Raw genomic sequence first — 21829 nt, 5'->3', positions numbered from 1 at the left:
ATGACTGTAAACACCCTTGGACAAGCCTTCCAGTGTTTTAACCCAACCTTCTGACTGAAGGAAATCCTATAACCTCATATCCAATTCCATTTTACTCTCTACCTCCAACAATGTAAGAAATATAGAATTTGGCCAGAAGAGCACAGTTCAGGACCTGCTTCTCATGTTCTTTAGAGTGAGTCAGTCCCCACCATGGTAAAGAGCAGGAATTAGATGGTGGAAGTGTTCAACAAAAGGGATCTTCTGTCCATCATTTTATGATCTAATTCAAAAGTATCAGTGAAACCTTGGACTTCCTAGTTATTTCCACACCACAAGTGCTGCAAATCATATGCTGCTTTATTTCCTGAAATTGTTCTAATTGTATGACTTCTTCATTGTAGCGCTCAACGAACCCACCATTGATTATGGTTTCCAGAGGTTACAGAAGGTTATTCCCCGGCACCCTGGTGACCCTGAGCGTTTGCCAAAGGTAGGATACCTTCTCTTTGGTTTGCAGTCTCTGGAGATGTGGGCTTGGATGATTGGCAGAAAACTTTGCTACTGATAAATTTTCATAGAGAAGCAACTCAGTATTTCTGTGCTTTGTGTATTTAGTACAATAAGGTAAGCAATAATCAAAGTAATAAGCACTCATGTGCCAGGTAATGTATTTATTTGTATTTGGGTCATTGTACATACATGCTAAGTTGCTTCAGTCATGTCTGACTCTTTGTAACCCCAAGAATGATAGCCCTCCAGAGGTCCATGGAGATTCTCCAAACAAGAATACTGGAGTGGGTTTCCAGGCCTTCCTCTAGGAGATCTTCCTGACTCAGGGATCAAACCTGCATCTCTTAGGTCTCCTATGTTGTCAGGTGGGTTCTTTACCACTAGCACCACCTGGGAAGCCCACTTGTGTCATTTCTTCCTCTCAAAAACCCTTGGAGATTGGTACCATTACCACCTCTATTTTAGGGAAGAAAGTAACTAAAGAGAAGTTAAATCAATTGCCCAAGGTCATACAACATGTAAACCACTGAACGGAGATTCAGATCTACAAAGCCTGCTTGCAAAGTCCAGATTATTAATCATCCTATCATATCATGTCTCAAGAAGAAACAGAATATTGCTTTCTGCCCCCATGACTATTCCTGGTGAGGGGAGAACAGCTAGAGCTCAAAGGAAAGCATATTGACAGATCTTGCATTTGGGTCACTGAGACATGAGCCTCTTCCCTCCAGAAACATCCCACCTAAGACACAATTGGGAGAAACTAAACAGAAATTCCACTCAGTGCAATATATGTCATACAGTGATCTGTCATTAACTGCCAGTGCAGAAAAAAGGAAATGTACGTCTATTGGTTTCTCTTCTGTACTGTTGTCAGCGTTGAGATATTCCCATCTCTGGACCCAAGGAAGTCAGGCCATGTGTAGGAGATATTGCCATATACAACACCATGCATAACAGAAAACAATAGCCACGTTTAACAAAAGGACAACCAGTGCTGTGTGAGGACTCAGAGGAGAGAATGCCTAATGCTAAAGAATGTCAAAGGGCAGGACGATGCACAGTGAAATTTCATTGACTACACAAGCCACAGTAAGTCTAGAGATATGTCGTCTCCAGGTCCGTTTCCCCTCGTAAAGCACTTACAAAAATGAAATTGGCTTCCTTCCTAGCTCAGCAAACTTCTGTAGGTGATCAGTTCATCCTCATATCTTACCTGTGGGGTCAGCTGCGTGGGAGCGGGGTGGGCAGGGCCACCTGTCAGAATGAGCCTTGTCCAGGAGAAAGCTATCCCCCCCCTGAAACTGATGCACAGATACTAGGGGCTGGCAGGGTGGTGAGGGGCCCTGCCTGCCGGAAGTGAGGAAGAACTGTGACAAGCAAAGTCCGTCCTCTCCTAAGCCTGGGAAGAACTACAGAGCCTTCAGCCTCAGCCCTGAGTTCCCATTATAGTTTCACCTCCGCTAGGTGCTACTCACCTTAGAAAAACTTCTTGAGAGCATTTTACCTGAGGAAGAAACTCTATGAAGTGTCAGTCTGTTCAGATCCTTGTCTTTGCAAGGGGCCTCCACCTGACACCTCCTTCCCTTTCACCCTGACTTATTCTTGGTGAGCAATTAGAGAATCTAAGAGTAATAGTGACTGATCCTCTGCTTCTGCAGCATAGGAGTGCCATGGAGAGAATTATCTTTAGTTTCCTTTGTCTGGCAAGAACCTAGCTCCCATGCATTTCCTATGGGAAAATAATTGATAATTTCATAGCACAAGGATGTAAATAATATGTGCCCACCCAGTGGTCAGTCCCTAAGGTTTCTGAGTGGTAGAAAGAAGTCATGAGTGCATAGCAGATTCTTCCCGTTGTTTCCATTCGGGAACCATTTTCACTTTCATTTGGCATCTCTCTCGAGTCTGCTGAAGGGACTGGAGAGTCAGATTGGGTGAGATGGAACTCAGAACCATGCCACCTCCAGCTCTGTCATCTGGGTCAAAACTCCTTTTTGCCCCAAAATTCTTTACCGCTCTGTATCTCAATTTCCTTCTCTGTCAAATGGAGATAGTAATATTTCCTTCTTTGGGGGGTTGCCTTCATCACTTATATGTCACTCAACAAAAAGGTAGCTGTGATTATTTGCCAGCTGTGAGAATGAGACTCTGACTTTGGAGAGCTCTCCTAACCAATCTCTGCCACTCAGGAAATCCCAATCTGGGTCAGCAGTGGACTGTATGCTTTATTTTCTGTGCCTCAGTGTTTTCATCTATAAAATGGGGGTAAAATACTTCCCTGGTGCTCAGATGGTAAAGCGTCTGTCTACAATGCAGGAGACCTGGGTTCGATCCCTGGGTTGGGAAGATTCCCTGGAGAAGGAAACTGCAACCCACTCCAGTACTCTTGCCTAGAAAATCCTATGGATGGAGGAGCTTGGTGCAGGCTACTGTCCATGGGGTCGCAGAGTTGGGCACGACTGAGTGACTTCACTTCAAAATAACCATGCAGACATTACCAGGATCACATCAGGATAAAAAGAAGTAATCCTGTGTGTTACATGGTATAGTTTCTGGCCCATCACTGCCACTCTATAAATATTTCCTGAAAAAACAGGAGACAAATTTGGTTTAATGGTTGAGGTCTCTAGCTCCCAAGCAGCACTTATTCATAAAGAAAGGAGAGAAACAGGAATATATGGTTGAGTGTTGTGTATTTGCTTTTAAAAACATCTTCACGGTTGCACATCACGTTCAGAATCGTTGAACAAATAGCCCAGGCACGTGTCACTTCGTCCCTAGTGGCCCGATGGTGAAATTCCCAGCCCTGCTTTCCTGGGTTTGGGAAGAGTAATCAAGGACACAATGGGTTTGTGTGTTAAGGAAATACTCCATAGCTTGCATCCAGCCACTGCGCCGTTCGAGAGCTTTGGCCAGAGCCCACCCCAGGAAGCTCTCTCTGTGACTCAGATCAGAGCGGTGTCCTCTTGGCTCTGAATGTGAAGGTGGAGTGAGAGTTCAAGAGCAGGGTCAGGAAGTGGCGGATGGAGCCAGCACGAGGTATTCCTGTGGACCTGGGAGATTTATAGTCCCGCTGTCCATTGTTTGAGGGACGAAAACGGGCTCCGCCTTTCTTAGAATCATGGTCAGTGTTTGTCAAACAGGAGTGTTTCAGTGCGCCGTGGACCACACACCTTAAAAAACAAACTCCACTTTATTAAACCCATGTGTTTGTGAATAGACAAAGCTAGATTCATACAACCACCCACATATTCTGTCAAATGAAACTGCTCCAAAGACCAAGCAGACAGATTTCCATAATAATATGCCTTTGTATACTGGCTTGCACTTTTTCAAAGAACTTGTACATGCTTTGTTTTATGGGAGCCCCTCTTGTGAGAGAAGGGAGAGCAGACCTCATTCCCATTTACCAAATGAGAAAATGGGAATCCTTCTCTGCGGATGATTTTTGTCTCCAAAAGCTACCATCAGGGGTAGTTGCCATACACACCGATTTACAATACTGTCTTTATGCAAAGCCCAGGTGTGATTTGGTTTCCTTTCTGTTGAGCATGTGGAGAAGGGCAGGCCGAGGGTTCCCAGCTGCAGCATTCTCTTCTGTCATACAGATGTGCCTTCCTCTCTGGATCCTGGCAGGAGGGAGAGGAACTTTTGACCAACTTTGGGGTGAAAGTGGACCTTTCTTATCAGGTGGAGGTGAGGGGGATGGTGACTGTGGTCACTTAGAAGCGCTGAGATGCTGAAATGCAGGAGGCCATCCAGAAGTACTGAGCGAGGAGCCAGCTGTCTCTGTTTGAAGGCCAGAAGTGTCCCTGTCCCCTTCAGTTTGCCGGCTGTCTTCCTGAGTGATCCGTGAGCATTAGTACAGAGGCATCGCGCTTGGCCGGCATTCATGTGTTTGCGGTGAGGCCCAGGGAATAGGTAACATGTCGTGCCCGAAATGTGCCTGGCATGGCTTTATCAAGGTTTCTGAAAAGCACAGCAGTCAGGAGGGGAGACCCAGGTTAGGTGGACTTTGATTTTGAAAACCGCCTGCGCTGTCTGTGCACAGATTCACCCTTCCCAGACTCCGATTCCTCCTTCGGAAAGCAGCTGCACCACAGTGTGGCTGTTGGGTGTTAATGAGATAATTTATGCAACAGGGTCTCTCGGGCTGATAGTGAGACTTCAGTATATGGGGGCTATTATTCCTGGCAAGATGGGTACACCCCACATCACAGGGTCAGAGTTTCCAGAGGGCTGGCGGCGTGCCACTCACAGCAAGCACATGGAAAATGAGGGTTTGCACGCAGGGCCTTGGGCCTCGCTGCATCAAGTTCCCATTTCCCTCCAATTCTGGAAACCCAAGCAATTCTGCCTTGAGGCTCAGGCTTCTCTCTTCTGTCCCTCGCCTAACCTCAGCCCCATCTTACTTAGACATGCACCAGCTTTCTCTCTTTTCTCCGCCCAGAGGGGTTGGCATGGGGACCTGCACAGGGCAAATGTGTCTCTTCTCCAAGAGCCAGTCCCTCTTTTAGAGAAAATAAAGCAGTTTGAGAAAAGTAACAAAGGCGGCATTTGTGTATTTTGCTTTATGGAGCTGAAAATATCTGGTAAATTGATCCAGTGGGAGTAATAAATACACATTACTTTATCTTGTTCTTCATGTCCTATACCCTTGAGCCTTGATAGAACAACACCACTTAATAGACTTAAAAAAGAGTAATTACACTCATTGGTTGTGTGATTTTTCAGCCCTCCCAGCCCTGCCTGACCTTCTAATTTAGCTCACCGTGTCTAACTAATGCATTTATATTCATCTTTTATGAAGCATGTATAGTACAGAATTGACTTTAGAGCCTCTCTCAAGCTGTCCTCCCCACTTTCCAATCTGGTGAGCAGTGAGGAGAGTGGGGTATCTCCATACCTCTGTACCTATGGATAACACATACACATGGGGCACAGCATTTCTTTTGTTATCCTTTATGAACCATAATAAAAAGTATTTATTCCATTTTTTACTTTAAAGCTTTTATGCATTCTAGCATTATTTACAGCTAAACACCCAGGCAAAAGATGCAAGCAAGTGTTTTTAAAATGATTACTGTTAATGTTTCTGCTTGTCAGAAGTGCTTAAATTTTCCTGCACTTTGTCTAAAAACTTAGTACTGTTGCCTTTTAAGCACAACACATTTAAAAGATCTTGCAAGTCAGATTTGCAAACACTGCTGACAGTTTGTGATGAATGATATTGCAAAATTTGCAAGATGTTTGTCATTTCACGCAGCCGACATATTAAGGAACAGATTAAGAAACACGAAACCCCTACGGAGCACAACCATCCCAAACGCAAACCCAAACAAACCTCAACCAAACCTTGAACCCAAAGAGCGCACACACCGGAATCTCTCACCCGGGTTTTCTCTCCCTACTTCCCACTCAGCCAGTGGAACCCAATTGTTCTCACTGCATTTTCTCTCACCATATGGTCTCCTCATTACCATACACTAAGAGTCCATATGGGAAACTTGTGAAATGAACTGTATTCATTTTAACTGCCAGATGAGCAGCCTTTTGCTTTGCAAGCTTAGCTTAAGTCATCTGCTGTCTTCGTGTTGTTATGGCAACAGGGCACCAATAAAAAATTCTAATCTACTGTAAGTGATCACAGTATTTTAAGTGCTTGCCTATAACTGCCCTCCAAGGGGAGGAAGGCGGAGGGGGTTATCTTTGTCCAGGGAGCAAGGGTTGTTCTTCATTCCAGCAGGTGTCAGTAAAGGTGCTGGTGAGATGGAGAGTGAGGTCCTGGGTTGGCTGTGGAGTCAGTGCAGTAGATGCCGATGGTAAGGAAGGTGGGCTGCTGAAGCATGGATGGTACTGAGGAGGGGCTGTGGACCTTTTGGGTGGGTACAGAGAAAACGCTGAATGTTAGAAACCATAGTTCTCCCAGAAGAAATAAGACTCTGCTGGCATGGTGCAGCCCGCCATGAATAAAACTCAAGGTTCTGAACCACAACATAGGCAGCAGATCCTTGGGGTAGCTTCTCATTCACTGGTGTGCAAAAAAAAAAAAAAAAAAAAACAATCCCAGCCTCTTCTTCCTGTACACGGGAATTAGTCATTTCCAACACCATGCTAATTAAGAGTACCTTAAAGTAATGGAAGTAGGCAGCAACATCCTTAAATATAAATCACTTTCACCTCCACAGGCCACATGATATGTTTCATCTCTGTTGCTCTGTCTGTATTGAAAGTGAATGTTTATAGTCTCAGTTCATCAGTTCGCATTAGCCTCATGCTGAATATTTAAACACAGAACAATCTGAACACGCCATGCAGGAAGACAGTGACTGCACTTTCATTTGGAACAGCAAGGGCTCATCTAATAACAATTTAGTAAATCAGCCATTTAGTGGCTCAGTTGTGCACTGCATTGTGCCAAATATTATTCAGTTCCACTGTACACTTGCAGAATGGAAATTCAGACGCTAGTCACAGGCCCTGGTTTTGCTCAGTGCAGAGACGAGACCCAAAATCACCCGCCCTAAAGATCAGTTGTGTTTAGTGATTTATCATAAATACAGAGCTGGGGCAAAATAAAACTGGAGTCGGCTGTATACCATGTATTCTAATTATGTTTTTATTGTTTTAGTCTTTATGCAAAGACTATCCGTAATTCAAAACCTGCAGTTGCATCAGTGAAAATACAAATAAGAAATCTTTACATAACCACATTGCCTGTTAGCAAAAAAGGGGATGACTGAGGGTTTCAGAAGAGGAGAAAGAAAAACCCTATGTCTTTATCTTCCACACTGTGACACCGGCCCTGCTCTCTAATCCTAATCATTTATTTGTTTTGTTTTTAATTTTAAGAAACTCTATTAACATTATATCTGGGAACCAAAATGACTCAAACCAAAAAAAAAAAAAGAAAAAGAAAAGTACAGTAACAAAAGCAAATCATATGGTATATTCACCTCTTAGGAAAAGCATGCTTGGGTTTGTTTCCAAAAACCATTTTGTCTCTGCCTTTTCTTGTCAAAAACACAAACCGTGGAATGCAGTTCTTTCTTACCCCTCTCTCCTCTGTCTCTGCCAGAAAACTCACAGGCAAATTCCACTTCCCCATTTTGATAATATGCCCAGTTCAGGGGCTTGGTGTCCCCTCCTGCTTATGCTTCTTTTATCGGGGGAGTTTAACCTAGTTTTGTGTGCCTTTGCAATTGTATACACAAGTATGTGTGTGAGATGAGCATGCACACACCCGCACGCACACATTGTTTTTCTGGGGACGGAGATTGTAGCTTCATTAAAAAGGCCATGACTCCCACAGAAGTTTTAATTCTCACTGTGTTACTTTATTTATGTTTTCTTTAACTAACCAACTCTGCAGTAAGGTATTCTGTCACTATTGAATCATGCCCAATTTAGAGATGAGGAAACTGAGGCTCAGGACAGCTCATGCAGCTGCCAATAGAGACTTTCCATGTCCAGATTTCCTCCCCATTAGTCTGTTCAGAGTCTTTCACAGGGTTTTGCAGGCACATAATCCACATTGGCTCTAAGAATGCACAGGGTTTGCCCAAATTCTCTGGAAAATAAGTAAGGGTTATCACTGCTATCACTGCCTCCTGCTCCGTAAGCCTGTCTGCTGAGCTCGAAGCTGGTCTGAGTCCACTGATGAGGAAACAGAGGAAACCAAGGGCTGCATTTACAATGCTGCAAGTGGCCAAGCAGGTTTTGAGCCAATGCTTTTGGATTCCAGAGCCCGAATCTCTAAGGCACTGCCTCCTAGAATTAAGAAATGGGAATTGTAAGAAAAAAGGCAGTTTTATAAACCAGATTTTTAGAATTCCACAAGTTCAGCTAGGGGGAGGAGGAAGGTGGTAGCAGGGTCTGAGGGTAGCTCACAGATGGCTGAGTCAGGGGAAAGAGGCAGCAGGAATTAAAAATACATATACAATACCAGGAGATAATTCTCTTTCTCTTTAGCCCCCGAGTCATCACAGTAGGCACTTGTAATAACAGTTACTCCAATAGCTGTATTCTTGAGCCTCCTTCAAGTCCTTTTTTAGCATGGAGCTCTTGATGGGTGGGTGCGTGTGTGTAGGGGGGTAACTTTAACCTTCATATCACACCCTGTGTACAGAGGCTTTGAATGTAATTACTCATTAGTTCAAGGAGAAGTCACAGGAGGAGGCACAAGGGGCTCATTTCTACCCCCTAACCACCCAACACCCTCCTCTTAAAGACCAAAGAAACAGACACTAGGATGTCTCTGGCCATGCTTACTATTTTCAGCCTTGAGTAACACTTCAATTAAAAACTGGAGTAATAAGAACCAACAGAGCCCCAGCAGTCTTGAGGCAGTGAATTTTAATTGCAGTTATAGTCAGGACCATCTGTAAAGCTTTGGGAATCATCATTTACAGATACCATTCGTCTGGAAGTACCTGCAATAACCAGTGATGTTCAGCAATTTAAGAAGCCAAAACTATCTCTATTTTTGCCTCCCTTAGATATCCTTAAAGTCCAGCGTAGTTCCAGCCTGCATGTATCACTTACTCAAGTTTAACTACACGTACTTGTCCAAAAATATAAATATACACATACATTTGTATACACACACACCGGACACACATACACAGACATATGCCGACATACATAAAATAAATCTCTTTGTTTACTCAATGGTCCTCTTACTTTCAAACTAGATATTTATTCTCTCTCACCCTAGGGAAAGGGAAGCCACAGCCAAAAGACAAAGAGAAACACAAGTAGTTAATTTCTGCCTTTTGTGTTTCTAAGAGCTCAGGCCTTGGCAACTTAAAAGAGTTTCAAGGGTAATTTTGACTCTAGGCAGTTTTTGTTTCATGTGCTGACTTTACAACCTAGCCCTGAAAAAGGCACCTCTGTCCACAGCCTTCTCTTTAAGCAGAGACTTTCATCCTGATCAGAAAGTCGATTTCCAAGGCCACTCAGCAGGACCTAACCCAGAGCGTTGGTCTTAAACCAGTACAATGAATCGGAATAAGAAGAGCCAGCCAGAGGTTACCAAGTTCAGCTCTGTACCTCCAAGCAGGTCATATCCACAAGGGTGCAGACACCATTTTTCACTGTATTTGTGGCGGGAAGCACCCCAGGCTCCCATTCACCAATTACCATGACACCATTTAGAAGAGAATGCCACGAGACCAAAAAGAGGGGGGGAAGCCATTGTCATCAGTCTTCTCAGGAATACCTGGTTTCACAATTTATACTTAACTGCTGACACTTGAAAAGTCGAACATTTTGGTAAAATGAATCAAGCTGTAATGTTTCTTTTATGAGATCCCCTTGCAGGAAAGGGAGGTTTGGCACCTCGTGGAGACCAAGCTTAGTTATCCATCATAGTAAAGTCAGCTGTCCTAGCCGGCTTCTCAGAGGTCACGCGATCGAACCAGCAGCTCTTACAACTATATTATTGCTTACGGAACAGTAATTGAGGCACGAGATAAAAATTACCTGGTCTAATAGGCAGCGAACAATTTTCACTCAATAAAATTATAAGCCAAATCATTCATTTCATAACACTCTGGCTAATTTATTTGTTGACCTTTTAATATCCATAGCTCTTCAGTGGTATTAACTGCAACTCAGACAAAATCTCTTGTTCATTTCACTTTCATTGATTTTTTTTTCCATTGAGGCAATAACAGCTGCCTGAAAACAGCCTTTTTCTTTCCACTGTAAAAGTCAATCATGTAAGTTAGTATGTCTTACGTTGATATAGCTGCGTTAGCTTACAACTGCCTTAATTTCATGTGATTCAGAAGTCTTCTATACCGTGCTTCTAACAGATGCAAAGCTTTCTGGTGCACCTTCAGCCACGTGGCACAATGATAACATACGTTTGAGAAGAGGAGTATCATCTAATCTGAACACGAAATCTGCCTTAAAATAAGAGGAGGTTTGGAAGCACCCCTCCCCTTCAAACCTCTGCAGTGTCTTTAGAATACTTTTAAAGCCTCTTGTGCGAATAGCAGTAGACCCTTTCAAAATACTTAAATCCTTTGTTTTGAAATTTTCTGCAGATTCTGATTATGGTTTGAATTTTATTTTTCTTTAAAGGCTATGGGCAATGAGTGTGTGCTGGAATGCTCCTTAAGCTTCAACTGGGGCTTCTTATATAATAAAATGCTCTGAAGTCTTTAGAATGCAGGGTTGTAAAATATAATTGTTACACATTTGGCATTTTATGCCTCCCTAGAAATAACCGCTTGCTACCTACACCTCATCTCTGTTCCTCCTTTCCATTTCAATTTAGTCTAAAGTGGTCCTTAGCCATAATGAGAATGCCCCTTTCAACAGAAACATGTTTAATTATATCCATGCTAAATGTAAGCGACACTTCTCAGTCATAGGGCTTCTGAGTAAAGAGTGTTTAAAGTGTGACACTAAAGGCTTCTAATGATCTGCAGTAAGCTCCATTTTGAGAAGTTCATAATACCAGAAAAAATGAAAAATTTAAGGAATGTCTCAGAGGATTGGAAACTAAACAGTGCTCAAGTATTATTTTGGTTTGTTTTATTCTTTCCCTCACTGCCCTCATTATATGATTTTTTTTTTTTTTAAGGACGCAGAGTCTGCCATTGTGGAATTTTCCATTTGGCTGAATAAACATAAAGGAAGTTGGGATAGAAAACTACCCTCCACAGAAATACCTTTCAGTACAACTAGGATTTATTGTGCTGTACATTCAGCTCTGTGGGAAATGGGCTGCCAGAAACTTCCAATCAATTTTTCAGCTCTTAGACTTTCCAATCAGTGTCGCCCACACTTTGAGAAGCAAGTGGGGAAAGAGCTGGAACTTAAAGGCTAATAAGCTGAATTACACTGTTCAAAACGTGAACCCAGTGTAAACTCTAGGGTGAGGAGGCACATGGGGTCAGTGCTGGTTTCACTGATAGGTGCTTATTGACTTTAAATCAGGAGTGATTTTGCCACTCCACTCCATATTTTGCTGATATTTGGACCCACTGTATTTTGAATCCCCTGATAAGGAAAGTAGATTGGTGATAAATGGGTGTCAGGGAAATGTGCAGTGACAGGAAGGTATTGTACTTCTTTCGTAGGAATCACCCAAGTCAACTTGACTTTGATAGTTGATGCTTATCGTTTAGCTTCAGTTTTCTGCATCCCTCAAAACATTATTTTCTACTTGAGGGAGCATGAAGCCAAGCACAGATTGTCTTCTGAAATTACTGAAGCATCCCTGGGCTTTAATTTTATGAGGGAGTTTCCAGAGTCTAAAAATCTGATTCTGATATTTGAAATTAATGTTGTGTTGGTAAATGGGTGCCCATCTGGCTTTATGAGTTGGTCTGTATGTGTTCTGAATGGAAGGGAGTTCAGGCCATCTCCCCTGCTCATCTGGGTTTGAATTACTTAAAACATTGAACTGGATTTATAAATGGGCTCAGTATCGCATGGTTAGACATCCTTCCCACTCTCCCTGGGAGGCTGGGTGGGCACAGTGAACATGGACTTATTATTAAGAGCAACACATTTGGGATCAGATGCTGACGATTCACATGGAGGGTGAATAATCCTCAGAGATTTTACTGTCATAAAACAGAAGGAAAGATGAGTTAGTCGTGTCTGCATATCAGATATGATATTTCTTGTTCCAGAGAGTATGCAAAAACCTAAGTATTTCCAAGAGTCTAGGAGTACAGTTAATAAAAGGCTAATGTACATCAAGACCAGCCTCATGTTGATAGCAGCCTATAACTTGAGATAATGTCTGTACCCGAGATGATTCATTATATTAGTCACAAAATTAAAGTGTAAGTACAAGTCAGCAGGAGTGAAGGAGCAAATTCACTTAAAAAATGGTATTAAAAAACCTCCCCAGACATGACCTTTGGGAATTTATATATTGGATTAAAAAGTCTAGAGCCAAATGGGGCACCAAATTTAAGTCTTCTGCTTTTATAAACTATGCCAAATATATGACTTGGTCATCTCCTCATATAAATTAAGCACATACTTTTAAAAATCAGTACCTATTTTAGAATAAACTCTTCAGTATGAATTTCTCAAGGGCTGTGGTTTGCTGAACACAGTGCTAGGGGCTTGGAGAAGGAGATTAAGACATAGCCATGACCTCAAAGTACCTACAGTCTAGTTGTTGGAGGTTGAAGACTCGCACACTTAAGAGCAGAACAAAATGACCCTACAGAATCTACTTCTGTGTGGCTCTGGGTGGGGCAGTCAGCACCCTTTTTCAGAGGAATGAGAGAGGTTTGAAGCTGGAGTCTCAGTGAAGGTGGAATTAGTTCTGATAGGATAGTGTAAGTATGAAGAGTTCAGGCTCTGATGTGTAACAGGACTGAGAGTGAATCCCTGCTCAGACATTCATTAGCTGTGTGACCTCAGGGCAAATTGGTGGACCTCTCTGAGTCTCAGTCTCCTTATCTGCCAAATGGTGATACAGAGTCTCACCATGAGGACTGAATGAGTTAAAGTCTGCCTTTCCAAACACAATAGTTCTCTTTTCCATTACTCTACCACCACCACCAGTACCACATTCATTACCAGACTCTACAGGATGGGAAGGCATTGCAAATGGACACAGACCTAAGCCAGTGTTCCAGATGAAGTAAGAGCAAATGAATGATGGTTTGGAGATAGGAGGGGGCCCAGCATGTTCCTTCTAGACTGAGGAGGTCAAGCTAGCCCAGAATAGAGTTCTTCAGATGTACAGGGAGAGGAGGTTGAATAAAGAGGGGTGGAGATCTTTTGCAACCTCCTAGGAACCCTGTACCTTAATTCTGGGAAGATAGGGTGCCTTGAAAGGTGCCGGAGAGGAATGTTGGTGTGCAACTACTTGGGCAACAGGAAGTTTAAAAATTATTTGCTAACTGACTGGGTTGCAACATGGGAAGTAAAGCCGTATCTTCTCACTGTATTGGTAGCTCATTTGGCATTTTTATCATTAAGGTTCCAAAACATAGCAAAACTTATGACAGTTATACTTGACTGTTCCTTGAATCTCTCCAGTGTTTCTACTAACTCTAAACAGATTTAGCATAGCTTATCCATTTTTTCTCTCCAGAATCCCATTCACATAATCATCAATCAATGGTCATAGCAAGGCAGGTAATGACCAGTTTTTATTGTGAAAGGAAATAGGGCAGTAAAAAGTTGTTGTTTTTAAAGAGTAAACATTTTCTGTGTCTTTAAGAGAGAATAAGTCCAAACTTATGAAAAGAAAAATAGTCTGACTCAGGATATAGGTTGGAGAATAAGCATTACCTCTATAAGGAGACTCTGGGGCTTTTCAATATTTAGGGTACTAGTATTTGTCTTTTTAATTGCCCAATGGGATATGTATTTTTTTTAATCCAAGGATAGGATTAATTATCTTGGAATAGTCTAATCTCTACCCTCATGTTTTAAACTGCAAGCAGGGAGTCGTTTTAAACATTAAGAAGAGAAGAGAAAATCTCTCCTGACAAATAAATGCTTTGAAAAATTAGATATTAGTACTAGTCAAATGCTCTTTCTTTTCAGAAATATTAAAATTGCATATTAGAATGGAAGGATCCTTATACAATGTCACAAAAAATAAGACTTTAGGAACAATTTCAGAGACAAAAGATTATATGAAACATCCAGCTCTTCCCCTTATGGGAAATTTCTCTCTCTCTCTTTTTTAACATCCTAGGCTCAATCATTTCCTAATGTGAAATTACAGATTTTTCAAATTACCATATAAAACTGCAAAAAAATTACACTTGTGACCACCAAAGAGATAGCATATACTATCAATTTGATTTTAAAAGGCATACATCTTTTATACTACCTGTCATTTTTATAATGCCTTTTACAAATTTAATCAATACATTTTAACATTCTATATACTTTAAGTGCAATATACAATAAATATTCAAGTTTCATCTTAAACATGCTTTAGCCTTTAAATTGTTAAAACTGCAGTGCCCTTTCAATCTACTTACATAATGTCATAAAATATACATTTCAAGGTAAATGAAGTCAGCTACTTCAATTTAGTCCCTCAAACTGGTAGTAAATGAGAGGTTAACACTATGGTGCCAAACCCATTATTGAGTAAATTTAGCACCTTGGACAGCTCTGTAAAATCTTTATTGCTTTCCTGACCTGCTCGTCATGTTCTGTCTGTGTGTTCAGTGGTTCTCAGCTCTGATTGAAAGGCAATATATTAGATCCCCAACACAAACACGCTTGGGGGCTAGTTCACTGGGAGCCTAATGACATGGAGGTGAGAGCAATTTTCTGGTCACCAAAATCCAAGCACCTTGCAGGTTCGCTGCACTAACTCATAGAGGACCCAGACATTTCCTTTCTCCTTCCCATTTGCAGAAATAACTAATAGAAGCTGAATCACATTGGCCAAGCTGAGCCAAAAGCTGTCTCCCCCTTAAGTCCCAAAGTTGATACCACGATGAAGGACACTGTAAAATAGTCAAGATACCATTTAAGAGAGTCACTTTCAGGACATGACATTGAGTTCACTGTCCTCAAGACTGCTGGTCTGAAGCAATGCTGGGCTGCTGACCCAACTACAGCAATGTGCCTAGTGGAAAGCGTGTCCTGGCTCCATGGAGGAGGAGGCAGCTCCTAGGAAGTGAAGTTCACATGTTTCACTTTCAGGGGTTGAATGCTGATGAGAGCTCTGGGCATTGAGTAAGCAGAAAAAGAAACAAGTGAATTATGTCATCAAAACCTGTTATCACTAAAAATATCAGTTTAAAATATATAGCCTACCCTGATAATTGGAATTTTTCAGGTACAAGAACTTCAAAGATACTGGAGTTTAATGGAATTTGCCTCCTCCCTGGTCCTGTGAAATTAAAATAAGCACTGCTTTAAATCCTCAATGATACTGTTCCAAGATTGAAGTTCACAAATGCAGGTTCTAACTGCATACCTCATCTTGCTTTTGACAAGCAAAAGTCTTATATTTTTTTTCCTAAAATGAGAAGAAAGAAAAATATCTTCTTTGCCAAGCCCAAACACTGACGTAAATATCCATTTGAAGAAATAAATGAATATAGACCCAGAGAAGTCAACTTTTAGTATATAAACTAACTTGATCCTGTTTTGTTTTAATCTTTTCTAAGAGCCAGATAAAGCCGTGAGGTTTTAATGAAAGCGGTACAGGCTGAATTTGATCTGGGGATAGGGTTTACTGTGCCCATACCATAATAAATTATTAACTGCTATGGTCAGACAGCACTGCAAACAAAAATGGGGTAGGTTATCTTGTAGCTTGCATTAAAAAATAAAGAAATTATTTCAGATGGATTGATTCAAACCCCATTGATTATATAATGTTTTCCACTCCTTATCTGAAAAATAACAGAACTGTTTTGTAAATGGGGTATAGCAGCAGCTTAAAGCATGCATAAATGTTTATTGAGAACTGAAAACCCCTCTACCTCATTTTTGAATTTAGGACATTATATATGTCATAAGTAGTTACTGCAGTATGACAACTATTTTATCTTATAGAGAATTTAAAATTGAAAAATGCTAATATGTATCTAAAAGCTTGTCATTTCAAGAGTTGTTCAAGAATTTTTGAAGAGGCTATGGTGACAGCAAAATGAATGCAATTATATCCCTATTTTGTGATCAGTGTCTGTAGTATGTGAAAATTCAACAGCACTGCTTCTCCATGCAGAAATCTATTGTGTAAAATGTTTAAAGTTAAACTTCTTTTTGAAACTTTACCCACAGCAAAAAAAAAAAAAAAAAAGTAAACAGATCTTCTTGCAAATCACCTCTGATAATCATACTATGCCTTCGTGTTTGGTTCTCTGGTAAGCCTCCATTTTACATGTATCAAGCTTAGCTTTTCTTTTCACATTGCAGTATAAATGAATCTTCAGAAAACTGGGGCTGAATAAAGGAACAATTTCTTGTGGTCAGAATGAAAAAAATTATCACCACACATATTTTTGTAGAGTGCCCTAGATTATTAGAAACAGGCATGCTAGCTAAATATGGAAGTCCACCTAAATGAAAGGAGACATTTTTTTCTTCAACTGGAGTGAACAGCAGAGCATAACACCTAGGAGGAGGATGAATGAGCAATTGGGGAAAATGACAAACAATACTGAAATAGCAAAGAATTGCTATAAAAGAAGCAGACTCTGCCAGTCATGAAAATTGGTGCAGAGGGAGCTTCTGGGGGCAGGAGAATTCTTTTGTAAGAACCTCTGACAAAACAGCACATCACCCCCTGATCTCACGACTCTGCCACACAAGGGAGATATACAAGAGGAGTCTAATGCCACATGCTTCTTACTAGCTGAAGACTGATTGGAAATCTCTTGAAAATGACCTGTCTGATAAGGTCATGGTTCCTGGAATAAGCAATTAAGTGCAAAATAAACACATCTTAGGGATTCATAACATGCACCAACTGACATCGATCGTAGTAATCTGGTAAATGACCTTGCAATTGTATTCAGCAATAAACATATGAGTGCTTTATCGTGCTCATGGCAGACTACTGAGTGATGTATTTTATCTTGCGGTACCAATGATGCTCACCTTTTGACTTGATTAAGTGTGTATATGAACAGGGAAAAATTGGTGATTTAACACCATTCTGGGGTTCCCCAAACCCACTGCCTTTAAAGCGGTGTGTTGGCAAAGGATGGTGAGAGGGAAAATAGAACATGATCATGTGAAAAGATAATGACGCCCTGCCTTCACTCAGAGGACTGTATCTGCTTTTCTCCCTGACAGGAAGTGATACTCAAAAGGGCTGCAGATCTGGTAGAAGCACTCTATGGGATGCCCCACAACAACCAGGTGAGTGTGCTGGGTCTCGAACCTTCCACATTCAGCTGAAGCTCCCAGAGTCCTTGTTAGAATGAAAAAGCATGAAAATTATAAAAGCTCTTTCATGAGTTCAGAGTAAAAAGTCATTCAGGCCTAACATGTTGCAAAGCCATTCAGTTCTTCTCTCTTCTTTTGTAAATCTTTTATTGCCTTTTCTAGGGAATAATTTTTCTTACGAGAAAAGGTACTTTATTTAAAAGGAATCTCCTGTGGGAATACAGTTCATCATTGAAGAAGAGAGTTACTGGTGCTCAATTTTATTCCTTTCAGGTTTTCGAGAAAATTTAGGAGGAAAAGGGGGGCTCAATTTCTTCTCCTAAGAAATGTAACAAGGCCTGAACATTGTCTGCTTCTGTTTCATAGAGCAACTCCATGTTTCTGATTCAACTTGCTCAGGAAACTACAAGCCTGAGATAATCCTTCCTTTTTTGTGTCACTTGAATTGGTCGGTGTCCAAGGGACACAGGCCTACTAATACTTAAGGACACAGGTTGTCATGTAAACCTTTCTTTAACTTCATCCTGGGAGATGAATTTCAGGGCACGTGTGCATATGTGTGTGAGAGAGAGTGACCCCAGAGTTTTCTGTGTTACTGGTGGGGAAGGGAAGCCCCAGGTTGCTGTCCTGTACTGCAAGGTAGTATGGAGGACTGGCTGAGTTATTGCGCTGTCAAAGTCACACAGAGTTATGCAGCCCAGTTCTGCCCTTAAGGAGGTAAGCGTCCTTAAATGAGGTCTTCGCCTCTCTAAGCCTCAGTTGGCCCGTCTGAGGTATGGGCTTGATGATGACGAGACTGAACACACAGGTTTGTTGAAAGGGTTGCAGAAGTTAGTGCAGGTAATCAGGGAAAGCCCTGAGTGCAGCCTGCAGTGAACACCTGGGATGTGGTCTCGCAGGAGTGTGACTGGGGCAGTTACACGGGATGTCCCTGTTGCTTTTCAGGAGATTATTCTGAAGAGAGCGGCTGACATCGCAGAGGCTCTGTACAGTGTTCCTCGCAACCACAGCCAGCTCCCGGCCCTCACGAACACCTCGGTCCATGCAGGAATGATGGGCGTGAATTCCTTCAGTGGACAACTGGCCGTGAATGTCTCCGAGGCGTCGCAGGCCACCAATCAGGGTCAGGAGCCCTCCCTTGTCCCCACCCCCACCCCGGCTGATTTCCTTGTCCCTTCCCAACCTCAAGCTACCCCTCCCCATTTATTTGACACAAAAGTGTTTATTTTTTAAAATTATTTCCACCCTCCCCCAAAAGGGAGATTCCTGGGTCTGTGTGTATCAGATATTATTGTAGATTTTTGGTTCTAGCCATCATGTCAGATAAGCTGGTGGTGGGTGGCTAGACAGGATCCATTAATTTAGCCGTCTCTGCATTTGACTTTTCACTGTAAACCATGACTGACAGGTCCCAAAGAGGGCTGGAATTGAAGTTCTGGAGGGGCCAGAGCCTATCACCCTCATCCAGGGAGTAGGAACCTGTTACTTCCAGGGTACATCTCTCAGATTGGGATTTATTTCTGTTCCAAAATGATAATTTATAGGTCCTGCATTGCCACTTCTCACAGGCCCGCTAAGTATTTATGATCTCCTGAGAAATGCGTCTTTCGCTCGCTTCCCATTTTAATCACAGAGCTAGCACCACCAACCCACCCATGAATCACTCAGCCCCTTCCCTTTGGGATATGGTGAGGGGGCAAGAGCCAGAGGCCTCCTTTCCCCCAGCCTCCCAGGCCCACCACCCACCTGAATGCCACCCTCATCCTTGCTTTCGCCCCCGCCTCTCAGGTTTCACCCGCAACTCAAGCAGCGTGTCACCACATGGGTATGTGCCGAGCACCACCCCCCAGCAGACCAACTATAACTCGGTCACCACGAGTATGAATGGGTACGGCACTGCTGCCATGTCCAATTTGGGCGGCTCCCCTACCTTCCTCAACGGCTCAGCTGCCAACTCACCCTATGCCAGTAAGTAAAGATGTGTGTCCTGTGTTTCTGCACACTTTTTGCTTCAAAACCTGGGCGTTGTGCTGTGTTGGCTCATTGTGCAGGCCCTGCCCTGCCAGGTGAGGACCCAGGCGATGGGGCCCAAGGCAGCACTGTCTCCAGCAGGAATCTCTGCCCTCCTTGCTCATCTTTCTCCCCTGTTTCTCTAGCAGAGCTTGCCTGTGACCAGAGTAGCAATGTGAGGTCATTGTGAGAACCCAAGCTTCCAGTCAGATGGAGCTGGGTCTGACTCTTCTACCAGTCACTGACTGGTGGCCCTGAGCAGGTTCATCTCCTCTCTCAACCTCAGTGTTCTTATCTGTAAAATGGGGAAGGAACCCACTCTCCATCCCGCACAGTTGTTGTGATACTTGGATAAAAGAATGCATGTAATAAGCTTGTCCTCATGGTCATGGGTGATGCAGTCAGTAAATCTCGGTAATAATCATAATGAATGAATGATAATGTTAAGTGGTAGTAGTAGTTTAGCATGATAATGAGTATCTAAACCTTAAAATCTTTTATTTTTAAAGATATTTACCTAATTGGCTGCACTGCGTGTTAGTTGTGGCATGTAGGATCTAGTTTCCTGACCCGAGATCGAACGTAGGAGATTCCTGCATTGGAAGCATATAGTCTTAGCCACTAGGCCACCAGGGAAGTCCCTCTCCTTTATTCTTTTAATGTTTAGATTTTTTTTCTCTTTTGTGTTTTATATGTACAAAGAAAAAAACCCAAACATTCAAACCAAAAAACACACTTTATTTTTCCCCAAAATTTGGCATGATGAAAAAACATATACAAGAAATTGTTCTTTTGTGCCTTATCCCTGTCTTGAAGAAGCTGAGGTTAAAGGTGTTTTTTTGTGTGTGTGTGCAGTGTTTCAATTGCATCTAAAGAACCTCAGGGAACTGGCGTCTTTACATACAAAATATCATGAGCTGTGTCTCCACAGTCTCTTGATTGCCCTCTGAGGATTTGTACATAGAAAACCAAGTTCATCTTGGACAGCGTGGGTGGCTCTTCTCGTGTATAATAACTCTAAGCTCTTAGCATTTTGTGAGCTGATAGAAACTGTGTTGTTACATGAAATAATGGTATGATTTTTTAAAAAATGAGAGTCTCAGCTAAAAATACTGAAAAAGATGCTTTCTCCGACAGTGGAAATGCAGAGTGTGCTAGGCTGTTGAAAGAGGAAAGATCATTCTTGGCCTTTGCAAGAAGTTAACTTCTGAAAGTAATACTTATCGCCGTTTACCTTCCGGCTGAATTTGTAGCTCAGTGTGAGCTAAACCTCTGTATTTCTTTATTTCTACTTGATCTGTTTGGAATCAGCAGCTTGTTGTACATTTAAAATTCTCCATAATAATCTGCATATATTACATCTGTCTGCTGAAGCATCAGTGTTTGGGGCCAGTTTCACATTAGATTTTGATTCATCAAAAGATTGTTTCTCACAAATCTATCATTTCAGTGTTCTCGTTTCTACTCAATCAGAAAAGGTTTCAATCATGACCTGAAAATTAAAAGGTGGCATTCTTAATTAAATCAATAACCTAATTGCTATATGGTAGCAATTCAATTTAGGGCCTTGGATTGCTCTGTCTTCCTAAGCCTGTGCAGACACCCAGCGACCTGAGCCTGAGATTGCATCTGTCAGACTGTGAAACTTCCAACATTTAATTTCCATTAATTGATTTCCTCAGTGCTCACAAATATAGTATTAAATTCTCAAATAGGCTCTCAGATGGGATGGTTTTATCTGCATAAATGCAAATAAAACAATAAACAAAAAGCCCAGCTGATTTGAATTTTTGCCTCCACAATATTTAATTATTCATAAACCACTCATGTTGAAAAATTCCAAACAGAATAAAAAATAAAATAAGACATTTCCACTGGTGAACACCCTTCCTGGTGTGGTGGCTGATAACTAATAATGTTATAACAAATGGAACTGCTTGACTATATTTCACCCCTTCCTCTGTTAAGGCCCCCCTCAAACTCCCCACCTCTAAATACACATAATGATCGCATTTGCCAACGAGATTAATTGCCTTCCTCAGTGAACCAGCAGGATTTCAAGTCTACGAATATTTAAAAATCAAACCTCCAGTGCAGGAGTTTTGCAATTTAAATGGGTGTTATTATTGAGCGCATTTTCACATTTACAAATCCTAAGAGATGTATAAAAATGCTGGTCTCATTAAAAGAAAAGTACAGTTTAGAAAATGTTTGTGAAAATCCTGAGGTTGGCAGCTCCCTGTTCTGCTCCATAAAACATCCAGTACGTTTGGGTTGTGTAGTGCTGAGGGCTGATTAGAAGAGGTCATTTCCCCCTGATGGCAACTGCTGTCTGTGACTGACTTGATAAGCTCTTCCCTAAGTTTCTAAAGCCAGGAGGTTGAGGGGGAGGCCACTTACTCAGGGATTTGGGCTGTGGTGTGCTCCTGGGAAGGGGCCTGTCCCCTGGTGATCTGTTTCCTCTGCA

At 41.9% G+C, this 21829-nt stretch overlaps 1 protein-coding gene across 4 annotated transcripts in view; it reads left to right on the top strand.

Moving 5' to 3' along the window:
• Positions 1-21829, top strand: part of EBF1 (EBF transcription factor 1) — a 409288-nt gene that overhangs the window by 374007 nt on the left and 13452 nt on the right. For all 4 annotated transcript variants that reach the window (XM_069592512.1, XM_069592511.1, XM_069592510.1 and 1 more), the window contains exons 11-14: positions 384-472; positions 17260-17325; positions 18298-18475; positions 19141-19320. In XM_069592512.1, the coding sequence (XP_069448613.1) occupies positions 384-472; positions 17260-17325; positions 18298-18475; positions 19141-19320 (513 nt within the window). The remainder of the gene's footprint in view (positions 1-383; positions 473-17259; positions 17326-18297; positions 18476-19140; positions 19321-21829) is intronic.

The sequence above is a fragment of the Ovis canadensis genome, chromosome 5 (assembly GCF_042477335.2).
Source record: "Ovis canadensis isolate MfBH-ARS-UI-01 breed Bighorn chromosome 5, ARS-UI_OviCan_v2, whole genome shotgun sequence".
Classification (NCBI taxonomy): Eukaryota; Metazoa; Chordata; class Mammalia; order Artiodactyla; family Bovidae; genus Ovis; species Ovis canadensis.
Note: the sequence above shows the minus strand (reverse complement) of the source record. Positions and strands in the feature narration are given on the sequence as shown.